The sequence below is a fragment of the Orbicella franksi genome, chromosome 13, assembly GCF_964199315.1.
Source record: "Orbicella franksi chromosome 13, jaOrbFran1.1, whole genome shotgun sequence".
Lineage (NCBI taxonomy): Eukaryota > Metazoa > Cnidaria > Anthozoa > Scleractinia > Merulinidae > Orbicella > Orbicella franksi.
Genome location: NC_138157.1, coordinates 17,680,151 through 17,697,299, shown reverse-complemented (window position 1 = coordinate 17,697,299; position 17,149 = coordinate 17,680,151). Strand labels below are relative to the sequence as shown.

The 17,149-nt window shown below is 40.2% G+C and overlaps 2 protein-coding genes across 2 annotated transcripts; both read right to left on the bottom strand.

Annotated features, from left to right (window-relative positions):
* Positions 1 to 7,465: 7,465 nt before the first annotated feature.
* On the bottom strand, positions 7,466 to 9,317 carry LOC145466058 (uncharacterized). Its single transcript, XM_081449836.1, has 2 exons — positions 8,372 to 9,317; positions 7,466 to 7,825 (listed from the first exon to the last, which is right to left on the bottom strand). The coding sequence occupies exons 1-2, from the start codon at positions 9,309 to 9,311 to the stop codon at positions 7,608 to 7,610; spliced, it is 1,158 nt and encodes a 385-aa protein (XP_081305962.1). The 5' UTR covers positions 9,312 to 9,317; the 3' UTR covers positions 7,466 to 7,607.
* Positions 9,318 to 9,321: 4 nt separating this feature from the next.
* On the bottom strand, positions 9,322 to 11,969 carry LOC145466057 (uncharacterized). Its single transcript, XM_081449835.1, has 2 exons — positions 10,493 to 11,969; positions 9,322 to 9,706 (listed from the first exon to the last, which is right to left on the bottom strand). The coding sequence occupies exons 1-2, from the start codon at positions 11,782 to 11,784 to the stop codon at positions 9,691 to 9,693; spliced, it is 1,308 nt and encodes a 435-aa protein (XP_081305961.1). The 5' UTR covers positions 11,785 to 11,969; the 3' UTR covers positions 9,322 to 9,690.
* Positions 11,970 to 17,149: the final 5,180 nt, after the last annotated feature.

The following is a 17,149-nucleotide window of genomic DNA, read 5'->3' as shown; positions in this document are numbered from 1 at the left end:
GATCGCGTATATTCGCGTTTTTAAAGGGCCACACATTTGCGTAAATTCAAGCGCGGGGATATGCGAAATAAATGCCCAAATATACGCGTCCTACAAGGACCCATATATACGCGTGCTAAAATGCGCGTATATGCGGGTCTCGTAAATTACGTTTTATATGCCAGCACGAAATGTGCCTTTTAAGAGAATGGTTATTCATGTATGATAGCAATGAAAATTACTTTAACTAGGAATCGTCAATATGGCGGCAGTGACGAAATGGCTTGTCTTGCTCTATTTGCTATTTAATGTTTGTTACTGCAGCTCTCCAGTGACTGAACTTCTAGAAACAGTTATGCGTGTTTTGAATGACTGTTCAAGATTTTATCCTAACGCTAATCGTCGAGAAGTTACTGTGGATTACTCTGTACATCGTTTAGTGGCCTGCGTAGCTTGGCTGTTTTTAGGCAATTTGAAGGCTAAGAAAGCGGGGAAGCCGCGATAACGAGCGCCAAATGCGGCGTAGCCACGAGGAGCCTGGGGGTTCCTGCTCGTTTTCGCAGCTTTATCGCTTTGTGCACTCGCGCTCAAATTGCTTAAAAATTTGCTAAACCGCCAAGCCACGCAGGCTAATCCGTTAGTTGACTCATTGGACAGAGGTACCAAGGCGAATGCTGAGAGGATACGGCCTCTAGAATCGCTGGTGAGACAAATGCAATATTTGCTACTTAGATGGGAAATGTTTGCATTAAGAGCAGTTTCATGCACCTCTGTGTACTCTCATAAGGGCTTTGCCAACTGCATCAACTTCTAATGGAAGAATGGATCGTCCAGCCTATGATATATCAATACCTCAAGGGGAGTTTTAGGAAACAGAATGTGACTTAAGTGTAAGTCCTATTGGGTCTTCACCGGATAATTCATCTGGTTGGGTGTTATCATCAAATGTGTTCTTGACAGCTAGTATTTCCAGTATTACATATATCTTGTAAAATCACTGCGTTCACCCATATTGGTTGTTCGTACAGCATGGTTATTCTATGCCTCAACTAGGAGGTTTAACTGGTTGTTAATTCTGGAAAGAAATATGCAATACAAACAGAACAGATCGATTATGCTGGTCGATTCCAGGATGCCATTTTCTTCCATAACAGAGTGTAGTAGAAGTGACCGACTTCAATAAAGACTTCTCTCCAGAGACGTTCAATTCACTGGTTGTGTACAGACAACCCAGCAATTTTGCTTCCCCTATTAAATCCCCTGTGCCATAGCATAGCTCTTCCTACCTCTGAATTTTCATCCCTTTCGTCTGAACACACTCTAGAGGGTAATCTGTAACTTTGCACAGCAGCTAAGAACAGAGCGAGCCCAGTAGCAGCAGAATTTTTTGCTGCGCAACTTAAAGTCTAAAGCCCTGTCAAAACCACCATGTATTACAAACCTCCAACTGATAATGTGCCAGAGAGAATTAGGTCCCCTGACGGCTTGTGATGGTGTTGAACCACCTCAAATCAGACCCAGCTGGGTCAGTTCAAAAAAAAACTTTCCCTTACACGCTGACGCTGAACATAGATGTTTCTACTTGGCAAATGACCCAGCATGATACTGATACCAGAATTGGAAAACCCACGTCAGTCTTATTTCTCGAACCATCAGGGCCGGGTTGTTCGAAAGCCGGTTAACGCTAACCCAGGATTAAAAGTTAACCCAAATATAGATTTTTCTCTATAAAACTGTTTTCCACTGCTTATGCTTTGTGTAGTTTGAGATTACTCAAGTTCAAAACTGAACTGCAAACATTTCCCATCTGTGTAGTAAGTATTGAATTTGTCTCACCAGCAATTCGAGAGGCATTATTCTCTCAGCATTCGCTTGGGCACCTCTGTCCTAAACGGTGAACAGAATCCACAGCAACTTCACGACGAACGATCAAGTTCTCTGCCATGTTACGATTACCGTGGGGATAAAATCTTGAACAGTCATTCAAAACACGCGTAACTGTTTCTAGAAGTTCAGTCACTGGAGAGCTGCAGTGACAAACATGAAATAGCAGATAGAGCAAGACAAGCCATTTCGCCACTGCCGCCATATTGACGATTCCTAGTTAAAGTAATTTTCATTGCTATCATAAACGAATAGCCATTCTCTTAAAAAGGCACATTTCGTGCTGGCATATAAAACGTAATTTACGAGACCCGCATATACGCGCATTTTAGCACGCGTATATATGGGTCCTTGTAGGACGCGTATACTTGGGCATTTATTTCGCATATCCCCGCGCTTGAATTTACGCAAATGTGTGGCCCTTTAAAAACGCGAATATACGCGATCTAAATGGCCGTATATATGAGCTTAAAGCCCATACGTAACGTATGTAAACAAGTATACGCGGCAGAAAAACCCGCGTATACCCCCTCGTAATTTTGAAACGAATGGCCCACCATAGAAAAGTGCTTATGTAAATGCTTGTTTGTTCAGTACAGATAATCAGTCGCCTAGATAGCCAAAGTAAGCTCCAGATGTTTACACTATTTTCCGGCCGCAATGTTGGCGTACCGCGGAGGTACTGGTCTCCGTAAATTTGTGCAAAATATTTCCACGAATATCTGAGCTTGGGAAAACACACAGACTTAAAAATTAGCGAAGTGTCTTCTTTATTAATCTCCTATAACATCACAATTTCTTGATTTAATCCACTAAATGGTTGTCGAATAAATTTTTTATTGCGTCAGGATTGCGTGACAGTGCAAGCCAAGAATTGTTTTGCTGGGGTCAACATACATGACATTAGTTTCTTTCAGCAATGTACAATAATTCGCTACATGGGTTTCACTCTTGTAAAGACACATAACTCTGTTACAAGAAAATAACGAGAAAATATCATTTAGTTCGAGATATTGTCTTTATTATACTTAACGAAGTTTCTCGGAGCGTTTTACTTCGGTGTACTCGAACAGACACATTCGTAAACAAATTTTCTAACCTTTCTGCTCTTGTTGCGCAGACGTTTTTGAGTTCGTGCTGGGATTCTACTTGATTCACGATCATACGATGACGCTTCTGAAGATGCTTTTTATCAAGTTGAAGAGTTGATAGCCCCGGTTGATGGCTCCTTTGGTATAACTTGATTCTTGATAAATTCACTCAAAATGTTTGCTCGTAAATTGATGTCTCGTAAGGCTTGCAGACCGACCCCTTCCGAAAACGCTTAATGTCCTTTAGTGTTGGTCTACCTTGAACGGTGTGTTCGATTGTATATGATTTCATCGCCCCAGAAATCATGGAATCCGTGCTAACTTTTCACGACGACAACCTCTGTAAATTCCATGTGCTGTACGTATGCACAGGTGACGCATGCGCTTTAGAGACCAGACGACGATTTGTGACTGAACGAGGAAAAAACAAAAAAAACAAAACAGAGTCGAAATTTAAACCCAGGCCTCACTGCGTGGGTAATTACGTAAGGTGCCATTAATCAATACAGCTTTATTCAGCTGAGTTTTTAGTATAACAGTTAAAGTGGTCTTATCTCTAAAATTTTTTTTTTTTTGCAAAACAACTCTGTGGAACAGTTTTGGTATCACGTTAAAGGACTTTGCACTCTGACTTCAAAAGTGAGCTTTTCCAGCTCACGTGCCATGATAGTTAATGAATAACTAGCTCCTTAGTGTTAAAAAGTGGTGTTCATTATAAACACGATAACGTAATAATGAATGGTTCGAGAAGTATGGAATTAAGTTCATCCTGTCCATAAGCAAGTTGTCCAGGAGACAAACCTCAGAAAACAGTGTTTTGAGGGGGTTTTTCTCGTGAAATGTTGAAAAAGTGTATTAATATTAACTAATATTAACTATATTAACTAAATAACAGGAAAAAATTTCATAAATTGCAAATTTTGGAGGTTTAAGACCTAGATAATTGTGTCCTTCATCAATGTTGAAAATTTGACAACATTCGGTTAAAACCCAGTGGAGATATCGTGTGCGAGATATTGATGATCCGTCTATTTGGTCATTTTGAGAAATAAGGCTTTAAAGTTTTACTTCGGTCTCCGAGAGCCCAAATTAGACCTGTGAACTAGGGGGGGGGGGGGGGGAGGTTAGGGGCATGGGGAGGGGTATATTTAAAGGTTTTACATAAATGTTTCATTGAACACCCGAATACACACCAGTCATAGAAATGTTATCCAAGTATAAGGAGCGTATAAGATGGTAGAAGAAATAATGTTCAGGAGCATGATGCAAAATTCTCATAACTACACATCTTTAAAGCATTTGTGTAAAGTATCATTAAAATGTATTGAATTGAATCCATTTTGTGAGTACTTTTAGACTGTAAACAATGGTTGCTATGGGTATTGCTATGTTGAAATATAGCTAGAAGTGTTCAAATTTCTTAATTTACACGTAAATTCAGGAGTAATTAGAGGAAAATCGTTTCAAAATACGATTTACAAATGGACAGGGATGTTGAATCTCCATGTTCCAAAAAAATGGTTTTCTGGAGAAAAATTTATATCTGAGAGTATAAGACCCCCTTAAGGAATAATCGTAATGATTTCATACATACCATCATCAGTTAAACAGGCCGAATCGCTTTCTAATTTCAAGAAGCTTATTAAGAAAGAGAGATAAGTATATACATTTTCCCCGAATTCTTATTGGTTTAAATTGATTAAGTAAAGCGATAGTGTTCAGTGGCGGAGAGACACTACTTAAAGGAATGTTTCTGTCGAGGAAATTTGGTGTTTTTAAAATTAGCATCGCTTCTCGGGAAAATATTCCGAGGGGCAACTATCAGCCGATAGTTCTTTGACAGAAATACCATATTTTTTCCGAAAATTTAAGGAGTGTGCAGTGGCTGGAAGCCATCGACATCTGGTTTCTCTGAAGTTTTGAAAACGATTTAAAAAATATTACGGCATTATTCAATTCCCAAGAACATCAAAGAAAGGAAATTGACCATTACGCGAATTAAAACCTCAAAATTTTCCAATGAACTGACGAGTGCCCCTGCACAACTGCAATTAAGTTTCAATAGTAATTTAGTCCGCGCGATTTTGCTAAAGCTTGAGATTGATACTACGTTGCGAAATGCCGTTGGTAATCGTCAACTGAAGGAAATTTAGTTAGAATTCTACTCAAACAATTTAGATTGTTCGCTCTCTAGTTCTATGAGGTGTAGTCGATTCGTTTCGGCCTCGTCAACTTTATCTATTAATTAGCAATCATAACACCAAAATGAAGTTTTTCAATCGCGAACAGAGTTCTAAAAGTATCCATATCAAAGAAAACACAAAAGAAATACTTTTCAGAACGTTGTTTCGCTTCTGAACCTGATGACTTTCATTTCTAAATACCACTAGAGCGAGAGTAAGTACGCAGTCTACGGGATTAATATTTTCAGTTCTTCTCACCGAAATTTAGTCCTCGTGCAAATCGTTAAATACATCTGGGTAATAGTCAAGGTGGTGTACAACACAGTTTTTGTGGTCGAAGAATCATACATCCAAGGGACCTTTTTGATAGGACATTTTTCCTGTTGTCTGCTTGCTTTGATAAAGTATCAAACCCTTTGCGCCTCAATTGTGACGTCGTTCTGGCGGAAGCCGTTATTTTGTTTAATTTCAGTATTTACGATTACGAATGCACAAAACAAATAGTTGAAACTGCATAATTATAAAGTGTAAGATCGGAAATGATTAAAGTAAACAAATTTCATTGTTGATTATCGTTAACCAGTCTCGCCGATATTCGACTAACTTGACGTTTTGAAGTTAACAAACGACACAAAGCCAAAAATCACATCTTTCATTGGATTAAGGGAAGAATTAACGCAATCAATTTTGCCAGAAGTGTCAGTAATGAACTGAAGTTATTCAAAACAATGGATTCGTGTTCAATGGCGAACTGGTAGAGACAAGATTCTAGTTCGAGGTTTCAAAATGAAGAAAACATTTTCAGGCGCGCGGTTCGATATATCCATATCAAAGCACAAAGACTTCAGGAAGTGTTTACAGGTATGATGGGTGTCGCTCGTTTATTTTTCCTTTAAGTACTTCTCGATGTCTTCTCGGAATCAGTTAATGCTAACTAGGCGAGCGTGTGTTCAAGCAATTCATAATTCAGTTGGTGATCAACACCAAAAAAACGATTTCAGACACTAACAAAAGACGCTGAATCTTTATATTCATTTCCTCGTGTGTTAAATTTCATTTTCTACATGTCAGCCGCGTTTCGCTTCGTTTTTGGTCTTGTCTCCCGTTTGTAAATTGACTGCTTTTAGCGAGAGTTTTCCTCCCATTCAAAACAAGTGAGCCTTTACTTTTTTTCGATATCAAGACAAAGTAAGGCAATTGAATATGGAAAATAACAAACCAGTTTCGATTGATTCATCACTGCTATGTTTTCAGTCTTTCTTGGAGTTCAGGTCTTCTCGTTTGAAGCCAACTTAACGGAAGTCTGGCACTTACATTCTTCAGCTGACCCTATTCAAGCTATTCCACAGCATTTTCTAATGTAAAATGTTTACAGGAATGCAAACACTATTATGCTATCAGGTAATCGAGGATAAATCAACGTTTTCTGGCTCTTACTTCTTGCATTTATTACACCTTACAACGCAGAAATAATCATTCTTCAATGATAACATAACAAATTCTCCACAAAAGCCGGGAATCTGCACAATTACACAATTTCGGTTTTCATCTGGAAGTCTGATCGAGTCTCTTCCTCGATTTAAGCAAACGAAGACCTGTACCCTAACGTGCGCTGTGATACCGTTTATAATTTATCTCAGTTTGAAAGCCACTAAGACTGAGGAATCTATTCTTTAATAGAATTTTGCGCTCTCTGCACCAGATTTGTGTTATCATATTCAGTAGGGAAGCTTGTAAATGCTTTCTGTTTTCATTCGTTTCAAATATGACGCGAAAAACACTAATGGAGATTTTTGCGACAAAACAGACGTTTTCGAAAGATATTGATAGCCACGAGTGACTTCACTAGCGAGTTTCCCCGGTTCGCTAGATTGCGCTCAGTTTTGTGCGAATATTCCGGCTGCCTGATACTTAGGAAAAAATTGTAGATTGTGCTAGGCTACAATGTAGCTGAAGTACAATCAGAATTCTATTATTGTTGCACGAAGAATTCACTAATTGGTCTTGGCCTCAAATATATAGAAATACCAAAGTCATTAAAAGCGAAAAATATGCAGCGCGAAAAAGGTTTCCTTAAAAGGTCATGCATACCATATATGGTCCAGGCAACCCCATAAGCCTAGGCGCCAGTACCGAGCCAGCGGCCATTGAACTTTGCCACAACAAAATAATAGACTAAGGAATCTAGTAACTAAGCATCTTTATTAACACAAAACTTTCATAATGACATAATGCAACAATGATCTTGGAACCAGTAGACAAAATGAGTCCAATCTGCAAAGAGATAAAAGGACAATGTTGGCACGGTAGTCATGTAAATAGGGAGGGTGGGAGGGAATTAGTGAATTCTTCGTGCAACAATAATAGAATTCTGATTGTACTTCAGCTACATTGTAGCCTAGCACAATCTACAATTCTATAGCATGTTGCACTCAGAATTCACTAATTGGTCTCGTTTAAAGCAACTGACCTAAGAAATGACTGCTGTGCCAAAAGAAACAGAGTGGCGTGGGCGGTAATAAAAGCGATTGAACGTCGTCTCTCTCGACCAATCGGCTGCAGTCAGGATATCTTTCACTGATACACCACTCTGTCTTGCTGCAGAGGAAGAGGCGCCTCTTGTTGAGTGAGCTTTAAAAACACTAATGTCTATCCCAGCATCCTGTAAAGTCAGCTTTAGCCATCTACCTATGGATGTTGAAGAAACGGGAGAATAAGGTCTCTGAGTGGCTAGAAACAAGGGCTGACTATCACCACTTTGGTTTCGGTGATTTTCTGTCTTTTTAATGTATTCCCTGAGACAGGCAACTGGGCACAACTGAACATTGCCTTTAAGAGCTGGGAAAAAGAAGATGACATCTTTTCCCGGAACTCTGGTCTTAGTTAACCCTGGAATCTTGAACTCTACGCCCTCTGGTAAATACTGCATGAATGTCAAATCTAAGGCATGCAAATCAGATTGCCGCTTGGCACTTGATAGAGCAAGTAACATTGCACACTTCCTTGAGAGGCGTTTGATATCTAAGTTACTGTTATCTGGCCACTTCTCAAAAAGATTAGTAACCAGAGAAACCTCCCAAGTGCCAGAGTAACGGGGTTTAGGTGGTCTGTTATTGAATACCCCCCTCATAAAGCTACACACAATTTTGTGTTGACCCAAGGGAGATCCATCCAAGGGTGGAACTGTAGAGCTTATAGCTGATCTATACGTGTTAATTGTAGAGTATTGTTTACCTTGCTCAAACAACTCTGTGAGAAAGTGAACTAAATCACTTACAGCTGGACAAAAGGGATCAATCTGTCGTTGGCGACTCCAGCCACACCACTTAGCCCAACAGGACTTGTACTGAGCATTTGTTGATCTACGTTGGGCAGAGAGGAGAATATCTGTAGCTTTTGATATGCCCTCTGAAGAGAGGTGTTCCCTGAGAGTCTCCATCCTGCTAGAGGCAGGGAGTTGTTGACGATCATTGGATGTCTGTTCCCCAGTGGGTCTAACAGCAGGTCGTTGTGGGCTGGAAGCAAAACTGGATTGTCTGTTAGCAACTGTAGTAGGTGGGGGTACCATGCCTGCGCTGGCCACACTGGGCATATGATCAACAAAGTTGCTCCTTCGAGGCTTATCTTCCTCAGACATTTGCTGATCAAGTTGAAAGGGGGGAAGGCATAAGCATTCTCTTCCCTCCAAGGCTGAACCAGGGCATCGTACTGCTCTGCTAGGGGATCTGGCAGATAACTGTAGAATCTCTCCAACTGTGTGTTGTTCCTGTTGGCAAAAAGGTCTACAGTAAAGGGACCGAAACTGTGATTCAGAACCTTGAACACTTCTGAATCGAGTTTCCAGTCTGCTGCATCTGGTTTTGCTCGAGACTCTGCATCTGCTATGACATTCAGTCGACCTGGAATGTGCTCCGCTCGAAGAGTGATCTTCCTCGCGAGGCACCACTCCCATAGGGAACGAGCATGTTTGTCTAACACACCCTGCTTGGCTCCCCCCATTTTGTTTACATAAGCTATAGCCGATGTGTTGTCCATTTGTATCAGGACATGGGCATTGCTCAAGGATTTGGTGAAGGCCTTGATTGCGTAGGTGGCTGCAAGCAGCTCCAAGCAATTTATGTGAAGTGAGGATTCGAGAAGAGACCAGGTTCCCCTTGTCTCGATGCTGTTGCATACAGCCCCCCAGCCCGACCCTGAAGCATCCGACTGGATTAGCAGGTCTGGAAGGAGACGCTTCACTGGTCTGGAGTTGGTTGTGGCCAGGTTGGCTACCCACCATTCCAGGTCTAACATAGCTTCTATGTCTAGAATTACCTTCTGATGGAGGGGGACTCCCTGGTGGTCTAAGGAGCTCTTCTGGTGTTGAAGTGCCCTGTAATGGAGTGGAGCCTGGAAAAGTGCTACTTTTGCTGCTATCATTTTGCCAATTAAGCGTGCTAGATCTGACTGTGAGGCAGTCCTGGAATTTAGAAGTCTTCTGCAGTCGTTCCGGAGGTTCAGGACTTTGCTTTCCGGGAGGGAAAAGCTCATGTGAATGGAGCTGACCAGAACACCTAAGAATTCCATTTCCTGTGAAGGGAATAGAATAGATTTCTCCATATTCACAATGAACCCCAGATTTTCCAACAGGTGGAGCATTAGTGATACATCTCTCATAGCTCCATCCCTCTGAGAATTTAGGATTAGCATGTCGTCTAGGTAAATACATATCCTTAGACCCAGTCTCCTGACATAAACTATCAGGGGCTTCAGCACTTTTGTGAAGACCCGAGGTGCTGAAGTGAGACCGAAGGGTAGGCATTTGAACTGGTAAGTTACATTTTTGAACTGAAAGCAAAGTAGCTTTTGGTGTGCCGGGTGGATGGGGACCGCAAAATATGCGTCCTTGAGGTCTATTTTGCACATGAAGTCGAGAGGACGAAGACTGTCCGCAACCACCTTCAAGTCCTCCATCTTGAAATGATGGTGGCGCACAAATGAGTTTAGTGTGGACAAGTTTATCACTGGGCGTTGCCCTCCCCCTTTCTTCTCCACTAGGAAAAGGTTGCTGTAAAAGAGGTTGCAGTGGTGGGGAACTTGCTGTATGGCTCTCTTGTCTAAGAGACTGGCAATCTCGTCCTCTACCAGGGCGAGCTGACTGGCATTCAAACAATGTGGGAAAGGCAGCCTTGACTGCCTGGGAACCCCTGTAAGTTCTAGTTTGTAACCCCTCACAGTGTTGAGGGTCCACTGGTCTGATGTTAAGAGTTCCCAGTTCTGGAGAAAATACTTTAGCCTCCCTGCCCTCGGGATGTTCTCTAAGTTGAGGTAGACAAAGGGAAGGGGGGAAAGTGAATGAGTATGAGGAAGGCTTACCTTTGTTTCCCCTGCATGTAGTTTCTGTTGGGAGTTTGTGAGGGCTGCTTGTTGGACTTCTGTTCGGACGCAAGCCTTTGGTCCACCCCTCCCAGGTAAGGCTTCCCTTGGGAGGGGGCCCTCCGAAAAGGCCGGTTGTTATTGTAAGGCCTCTTCCTATTAAAGCTTTCACTGCTTTGATTTCCAGAAGGCGAATGGGCTTGGTGAGAGGAGTGGTCATTCTGCCCATGGGTGTTTGATGAACTATTGCCTCTAGAAGATTTCTTTTTGAACTGGTTTTTCTTGCTTTGAGGCTGGATGGCTTTAGAGACTTTTTCAGCCAGTTCACCAACAAAGTTAAGTTCCTTGGCTTTAGATTCACCAAACAGGAACTTCTGCATAGAATCAGAGCGCTTACCGAGCTCAGTAATGTCGGTGATATGTGTGGACTTAACAATATCCTGACGTCTATGTTTGTTAACAGTAGCCACAGCATGTCCCAGCAAGCGAAGGCTTTTGAGAACCAGGTTGATTGCCTCACCGACCTGTACAGCCTGTGGGTCCCTTTTCAAATGCTGGAGAAGGATGCAAAGTGGACCAGCTGCATCCATATAATTTCTCTCCGTCACTTGGAGATCCTGTTCCCAGCGAAGATTAGCTAGAGACTGCTTACCTTGAATAAGGACAAGCCATTTATCAAGCTCTGGAACATGGAGAGCGGGAACGTCGGGCTTAGGAAATTGTTTGACGAGTTCGCTATGAGCCTTGTCCTCCATGCACGATCGGAAATAAATATCAATGATTTCCTTGAGTTCCTTATCGATATTCCACATACAATATCGAGTATTTGTTGAGCCTGAAGGCGGAGGAATTTCATCAACTACTGTCACTTTAGAAGCGTGTTTCTTCGCTTCGTCTTTTGCTGCCAATAGGGCTGAGGCAAAGGGATCGGCTGAACCGCCTTCGGAGACCTTAGCGATTTTGCTCAAAGGTTCCGTATCCCTGACAGAAAGGCAGCTAGGAGCTGCAACGCTGAGCAGGCTTGCTGCGTAGGATCTCTTTCGGCCGGTTTGCTGTTGGTTCGAACTGGGCGGGAAACCGTTCAACGACAGACGGGTTTCTTGCAAGGCCGACTGATCCTGAGAGGCGCCGGTTAGTTCGCCCTCTTCCAGCGTAGAATCGCCATTAAACGATCCCCTTGGAGATGTAGGCGACTTGTCATCATTTTCCGAGCCCGTAGACCCGTGATGAGACACATTTTCATCATCCATAATGGCTAAAAACTTCCACAGAAAAATGAGAAGGTCAAACATCCACTTGCAAAGTGAAAATGGCCGCTGGCTCGGTACTGGCGCCTAGGCTTATGGGGTTGCCTGGACCATATATGGTATGCATGACCTTTTAAGGAAACCTTTTTCGCGCTGCATATTTTTCGCTTTTAATGACTTTGGTATTTCTATATATTTGAGGCCAAGACCAATTAGTGAATTCTGAGTGCAACATGCTATAGAAATATACATTTGCAAGGAAAATAGAACAGAACTGGGTTTCACTTCCAAAGGTGGTTGATTTCCTCATGTACAGTGTAATGAGGTGATTCGATGTTTCACTGATAGGTGGTTTTTAGTCAGCAGATCTGTTTTCAAATCTAAATCTAGTGTAATTATTCCACGAGTAATTTTTATGCCTTTTTTTATGGCCACAGCAGACTTGCACTGTAGCCTAAGAGAGCGAATAATTAGACAATCTTTATAACCTCAAGTTTTGTTGCAATTGGGGCTAACACTTTTCAAAGTACAAGTACTCGTATAAGGATGGAATGTGTTGCATTTCTGAGTTGTTGGCTTTCATTTTTGAGCAGGGATTCATATTAAACAAAGATTCAATTATTTTTTGCTTATCCAGTTAAAAACAAAAGTCAGGAAGCGATTCACGGCTTTGCTTTGTTTGATATTGCATTACAGCAGGAGCAAAGGTGACAGAATAAAATCCTTCATCCTATTGGACAAATCCACGACTAAACAAACCGTTCTACATACATAGCGAATAACATTGCGTGTAGATAGAAAAATAAAAGTGTACCTAACAAATCTATTGTTTCACAAACTTGTTCTGACGAAAATTTTCCTAGACACACAAAGAAGTAACAAACAGTGTGGTCAGTAAGTCAAGGAAAGAAAACTCGCTGAAAATTTTTTTCCAAGCTTGGAGAACTTAACAATGTAAGTTTAAATTTCTTTTAGAACTCTTTATTTTTATCGATTTTAATATTAAATCTAACGTTCATTTCTCTGTTCTACTGTTAAGAGGCCCTGCACCTAAGAAACGACCGATGATTTCCGGCTAAAAAATAAAATCGGCCGATTTTTATCTCTCAAGTAGAGGTTACCGAATACTATTTAAAAATGAATTTCTTTTGTTTCAGTTTCGCTTTAAACCAAAAATATCGAGCCGCAAAGTTTTTCCGTCTGAAAGCAGCAAAATCAGGCCGAAAATAAGCCCCCGCAAAAAACTGTTTAGAAATTACTATCGCAACGCAAAATAATGAGAAAACTACACAGTGTTGAAGAAAAAGGCCTTTTAATGCAATATCATTCGATAAACATCAAAAAACTGCCGAAGCGATTAACAAATAAAGTTTCAAATATTGCATACTAAATTAGATGGAGCGTTGGAGCTGATTTTAAAATAATTATTTCTCAAAAGTTCAACGCTTTTGAAAGCAATCACAGTGATGAATGAGACATTGGAGGGATACAAATCACGTTTCTGGAAAAACATTTTTCGGCCAAAGTATATTGACCTTGTACAAAGCGTTCAAAGTTACCGTGTTCACCGTTATCCTGCTACTTCGGCGAAACGCTTCTCTTTTGCCAATACGGCCGTGGATAGCGTGGTAAACGCCACTTTAAACCTTGCTAGGCATTCAGAGACTATCCTGAGTAGAAGGATGTAGAATTGAAAGAGAAAGGAAGATGAAAAATACGCAGAAGAAGAAAATAACTCGAAATTACCATCTGCTAACGAAAGTTGAATCTGGAAAATGTCGTCGCGTGACAGCGGCCAGTGACGTCATTGGTCACGTAAAGGTCGCAAGAGCGTGGGAAAACGAGTCTGCAATGTCCTTCGGGCGGTCACCGGCTAGAGATCCAGTCGTGACCCCATAACTCAGATCACGCTGCGACCAAAACGGTGTGGCGGTTGGGGAAGTTTTTCTTTTTGAGTGACCATCATTTGTGAAAAATAACATAACATTGTTCCACTAAACGTTTTCTGGCCGGGAAAAATTGTTTTCCTATTTGTGCATTCGTTTGGATTCCACCGCTATTGATACAAATAACGTCAATGGCCGCTGTCACGCGACGACATTTTCCAGATTCAACTTTCGTTAGCAGATGGTAATTTCGAGTTATTTTCTTTTTCTGTGTATTTTTCATCTTCCTTACTCTCTTAATTCTACTTCCTTCTACTTAGGACGGTCTTTGAATGCCTAGCAAGGTTTAAAGTGGCGTTTAACACGCTATCCACGGCGGTATTGGCAAAAGAGAAGTGTTTCGCCGAAGTAGCAGGATAACGGTGAACACGGTAACTTTGAACGCTTTGTACAAGGTCAATATACTTTGGCCGAAAAATGTTTTTCCAGAAACGTGATTTGTATCCCTCCAATGTCTCATTCATCACTGTGATTGCTTTCAAAAGCGTTGAACTTTTGAGAAATAATTATTTTAAAATCAGCTCCAACGCTCCATCTAATTTAGTATGCAATATTTGAAACTTTATTTGTTAATCGCTTCGGCAGTTTTTTGATGTTTATCGAATGATATTGCATTAAAAGGCCTTTTTCTTCAACACTGTGTAGTTTTCTCATTATTTTGCGTTGCGATAGTAATTTCTAAACAGTTTTTTGCGGGGGCTTATTTTCGGCCTGATTTTGCTGCTTTCAGACGGAAAAACTTTGCGGCTCGATATTTTTGGTTTAAAGCGAAACTGAAACAAAAGAAATTCATTTTTAAATAGTATTCGGTAACCTCTACTTGAGAGATAAAAATCGGCCGATTTTATTTTTTAGCCGGAAATCATCGGTCGTTTCTTAGGCGCAGGGCCTCTTAAGCTTTGTGTGCATACACAGACGACCCAGAGGCTGAGTTAATTCAAAGGTAAATGATCTAGTGTTAACTGAGAAGCATGCACTAATTTCGCTGAAATAGTACGACGTCACCAGATTTAGAGCTCGAGAAAAGGAAAAAAAAAACACCTTTATATGCGCACACCTTAAATTGTAGTCAAGGTAAACATACTGAAAAATTAGATCACTTAATTCACGGACACCACTTTGGGTGAATTAGTTGACACAGAATTTAGCAGTGAGATTTTCAACATTAATATTTTTAATAAGCGTATAAAGTCATGTTCACTAATGAGACTTATTTCAAGTGTTTTATAAGACTCTCTTTCAATCTCTTTAGAGTGGTTATGTTATTTATTGCTATAAAGGGAAAAATTGTTTTCCGTTGTTCGCTACCTTACCGTTAACAGGTTTCGTGGTAATGCACAATACAGGTTGAATTGATCATTTGAACAGGAGCAAAAGTAGAGGGCCGGGTCGCTAGGTTTTATTTATTTCATTTTAGAGATTAAGACAGACGTAAGACAGACAGAAGGAATTTGAATATTATCCAGAGTCTGCATTTGGACTTTGTTCCATCACAGGGGCACGTGTTTAAACCATTTATTATCAAGGACTCGACATCCAAGTGTAAAAACAAATATTCTTCTTTCTTTATCATCCGACTTTTTTTGTTGTTGTTGTATTCAAGTTGCCTCTTGGCTGAAAAATTAGTGTGGAATTGCATCCTAAAAAGAGAAATCAGAAACAACGGCTGACTCGCACTCATTCGTGAAAAAAGAAAAAAAAAAAACTATGAAGAAATAAACAGACTGAGAAAATGTAAAAATATAACACGTCTTTTCATTGGACAAACAGCAGAAAGCAAACAGTTTTAGCGAATAGCTTTGCTTGTGAAAATGAAAATTAGAATTTTACTATGTATGTTGTTTCACAAACTTGTTTTTTTACGCGAACTACACATCGACAAACAAAGCAGCAAAGTTCAATTTGCCTGACTAACAAACGAGGAGTTCATTCTTGTTCTGAACGGCGAGGAGAAAGGACTGTATAAGTTTAAGATGTAAGTTGATTATTTTTTTTATTCTTTCCTTGTTTTAACATTGTTCAATCTAACACTCGTTCTTCTCTTCCCTGTTTAGCTTTTTGTTCCATTCACCGACACCGCTACCGAGTTGCTTCAAAGGTAAGTGATTTCATTCATTGCGCGTCTCGAAAGAGCAATTTTTTAAAAACATTTTTTCCTCTAAAACCAACATAATATAAATTATCAGTATCCTCTAGCTTTCGCCTTGGCGGAACAAACATTCTAAAAATTAAGATTGAACAAATTTAAAAGGTTTTAAATGAGACTACATTTTGCAATTACGCTCATCAGCTTAGTATCAGCTCTTCTTGATGATGCAAAATGGGATTAAAATCTCATCAGTGACGCTACTTAGATTTCAAGGTGAAACGACATCAGTTCTGTCGTTGACTGATCAATATGTTGATATGCCTTTTGCGCAAAAGAATATCTGTGTATTAAGTCTGTTCCACTGAAGTCGCGTTTTCTTTCAAAAATGCTAGTATAGATAACCGAGTTTTTTGTTGTTGACCTAATTTTTAGAGAGGAAGTTATATTAAATAAATCGTTGAATGGATAATTCAAAACAAGCTCTTTCCATCAATGCTGCTGATTTTAAATTCAAAAAGGGTCCTTAAGAAAAGATAGTGTGAATTGATAAAAATGAAAGCCTTTCGTCACTTGTCAGTTTGTAAATGTTGGATAAGAACTTCTTTGCAGTATCGGCATGCTTTTTCGGATTTATACCAGTAACCCGACATGAAAAGACTGCCATTTGAGCGGACGGTGTAACAGTTACATTTTAATACTAGCTAAATAAATGACTTAAAGAAGATTCTAAGACTTTGTTACATGTGTTTAAGTGCCATAAATTCGAGAAAAAGGAAACAAGTCCAGGCGTCTTTAAACAAGAATTGGAACAAAAACTTCTAAACTTCACTCAGGCCCAGATTATCGCCATCTGCTCAACAAACGTATTAGTACCGTTATCCTTATTTGAAAACGTTATAAAGTTTAAATCATTTTTAGATGCATTTTCAAGGAGCCTGTTACTAAAAAATGGAGAATTTGACTGGTTGTCGTGGCGTGTTTTGCATTTTCGTAACGATTTTTGGTCCACAACACGCACACAGTTCTAAAACATGATTTAACGTGAAACTTGTCAACACACAACAAGTTGAAATTAATGTCAGAGTCAGCGTCATTGATCAATTTAGAAATGATCTGACCAATGAGAGTGCTCAACGTTTGCACGTAATTAGCTAGTAAACGTGTTTCAACATGAATCTCCATTTGCCGGCTAACAAGATAAAATGATACACTGATTGCAGTATCATTTTCATTCAGATGATTGCTGCCACAGGGGAAGGTAGGCTTTTTATTGACTGAGTTGTACAGCCATTGTTTTGCCTTGCCTGGGTTTAAACTTAAACTGATACGAAGAAACATTTCTCTCTAGCGTAATTTTCACTTTCTGTTTTAAAAC

Bases quoted from the DNA above. Each gene is read 5' to 3' on its own strand.
- LOC145466058 (XM_081449836.1), bottom strand. From the start codon at position 9,311: ATGCAACAGCATCGAGACAAGGGGAACCTGGTCTCTTCTCGAATCCTC. The intron at 7,826-8,371 runs GTAAACAATACT...CAACATCCATAG, and splicing joins CACAGAGTTGTTTGAGCAAG to GTAGATGGCTAAAGCTGACT.
- LOC145466057 (XM_081449835.1), bottom strand. From the start codon at position 11,784: ATGTTTGACCTTCTCATTTTTCTGTGGAAGTTTTTAGCCATTATGGAT.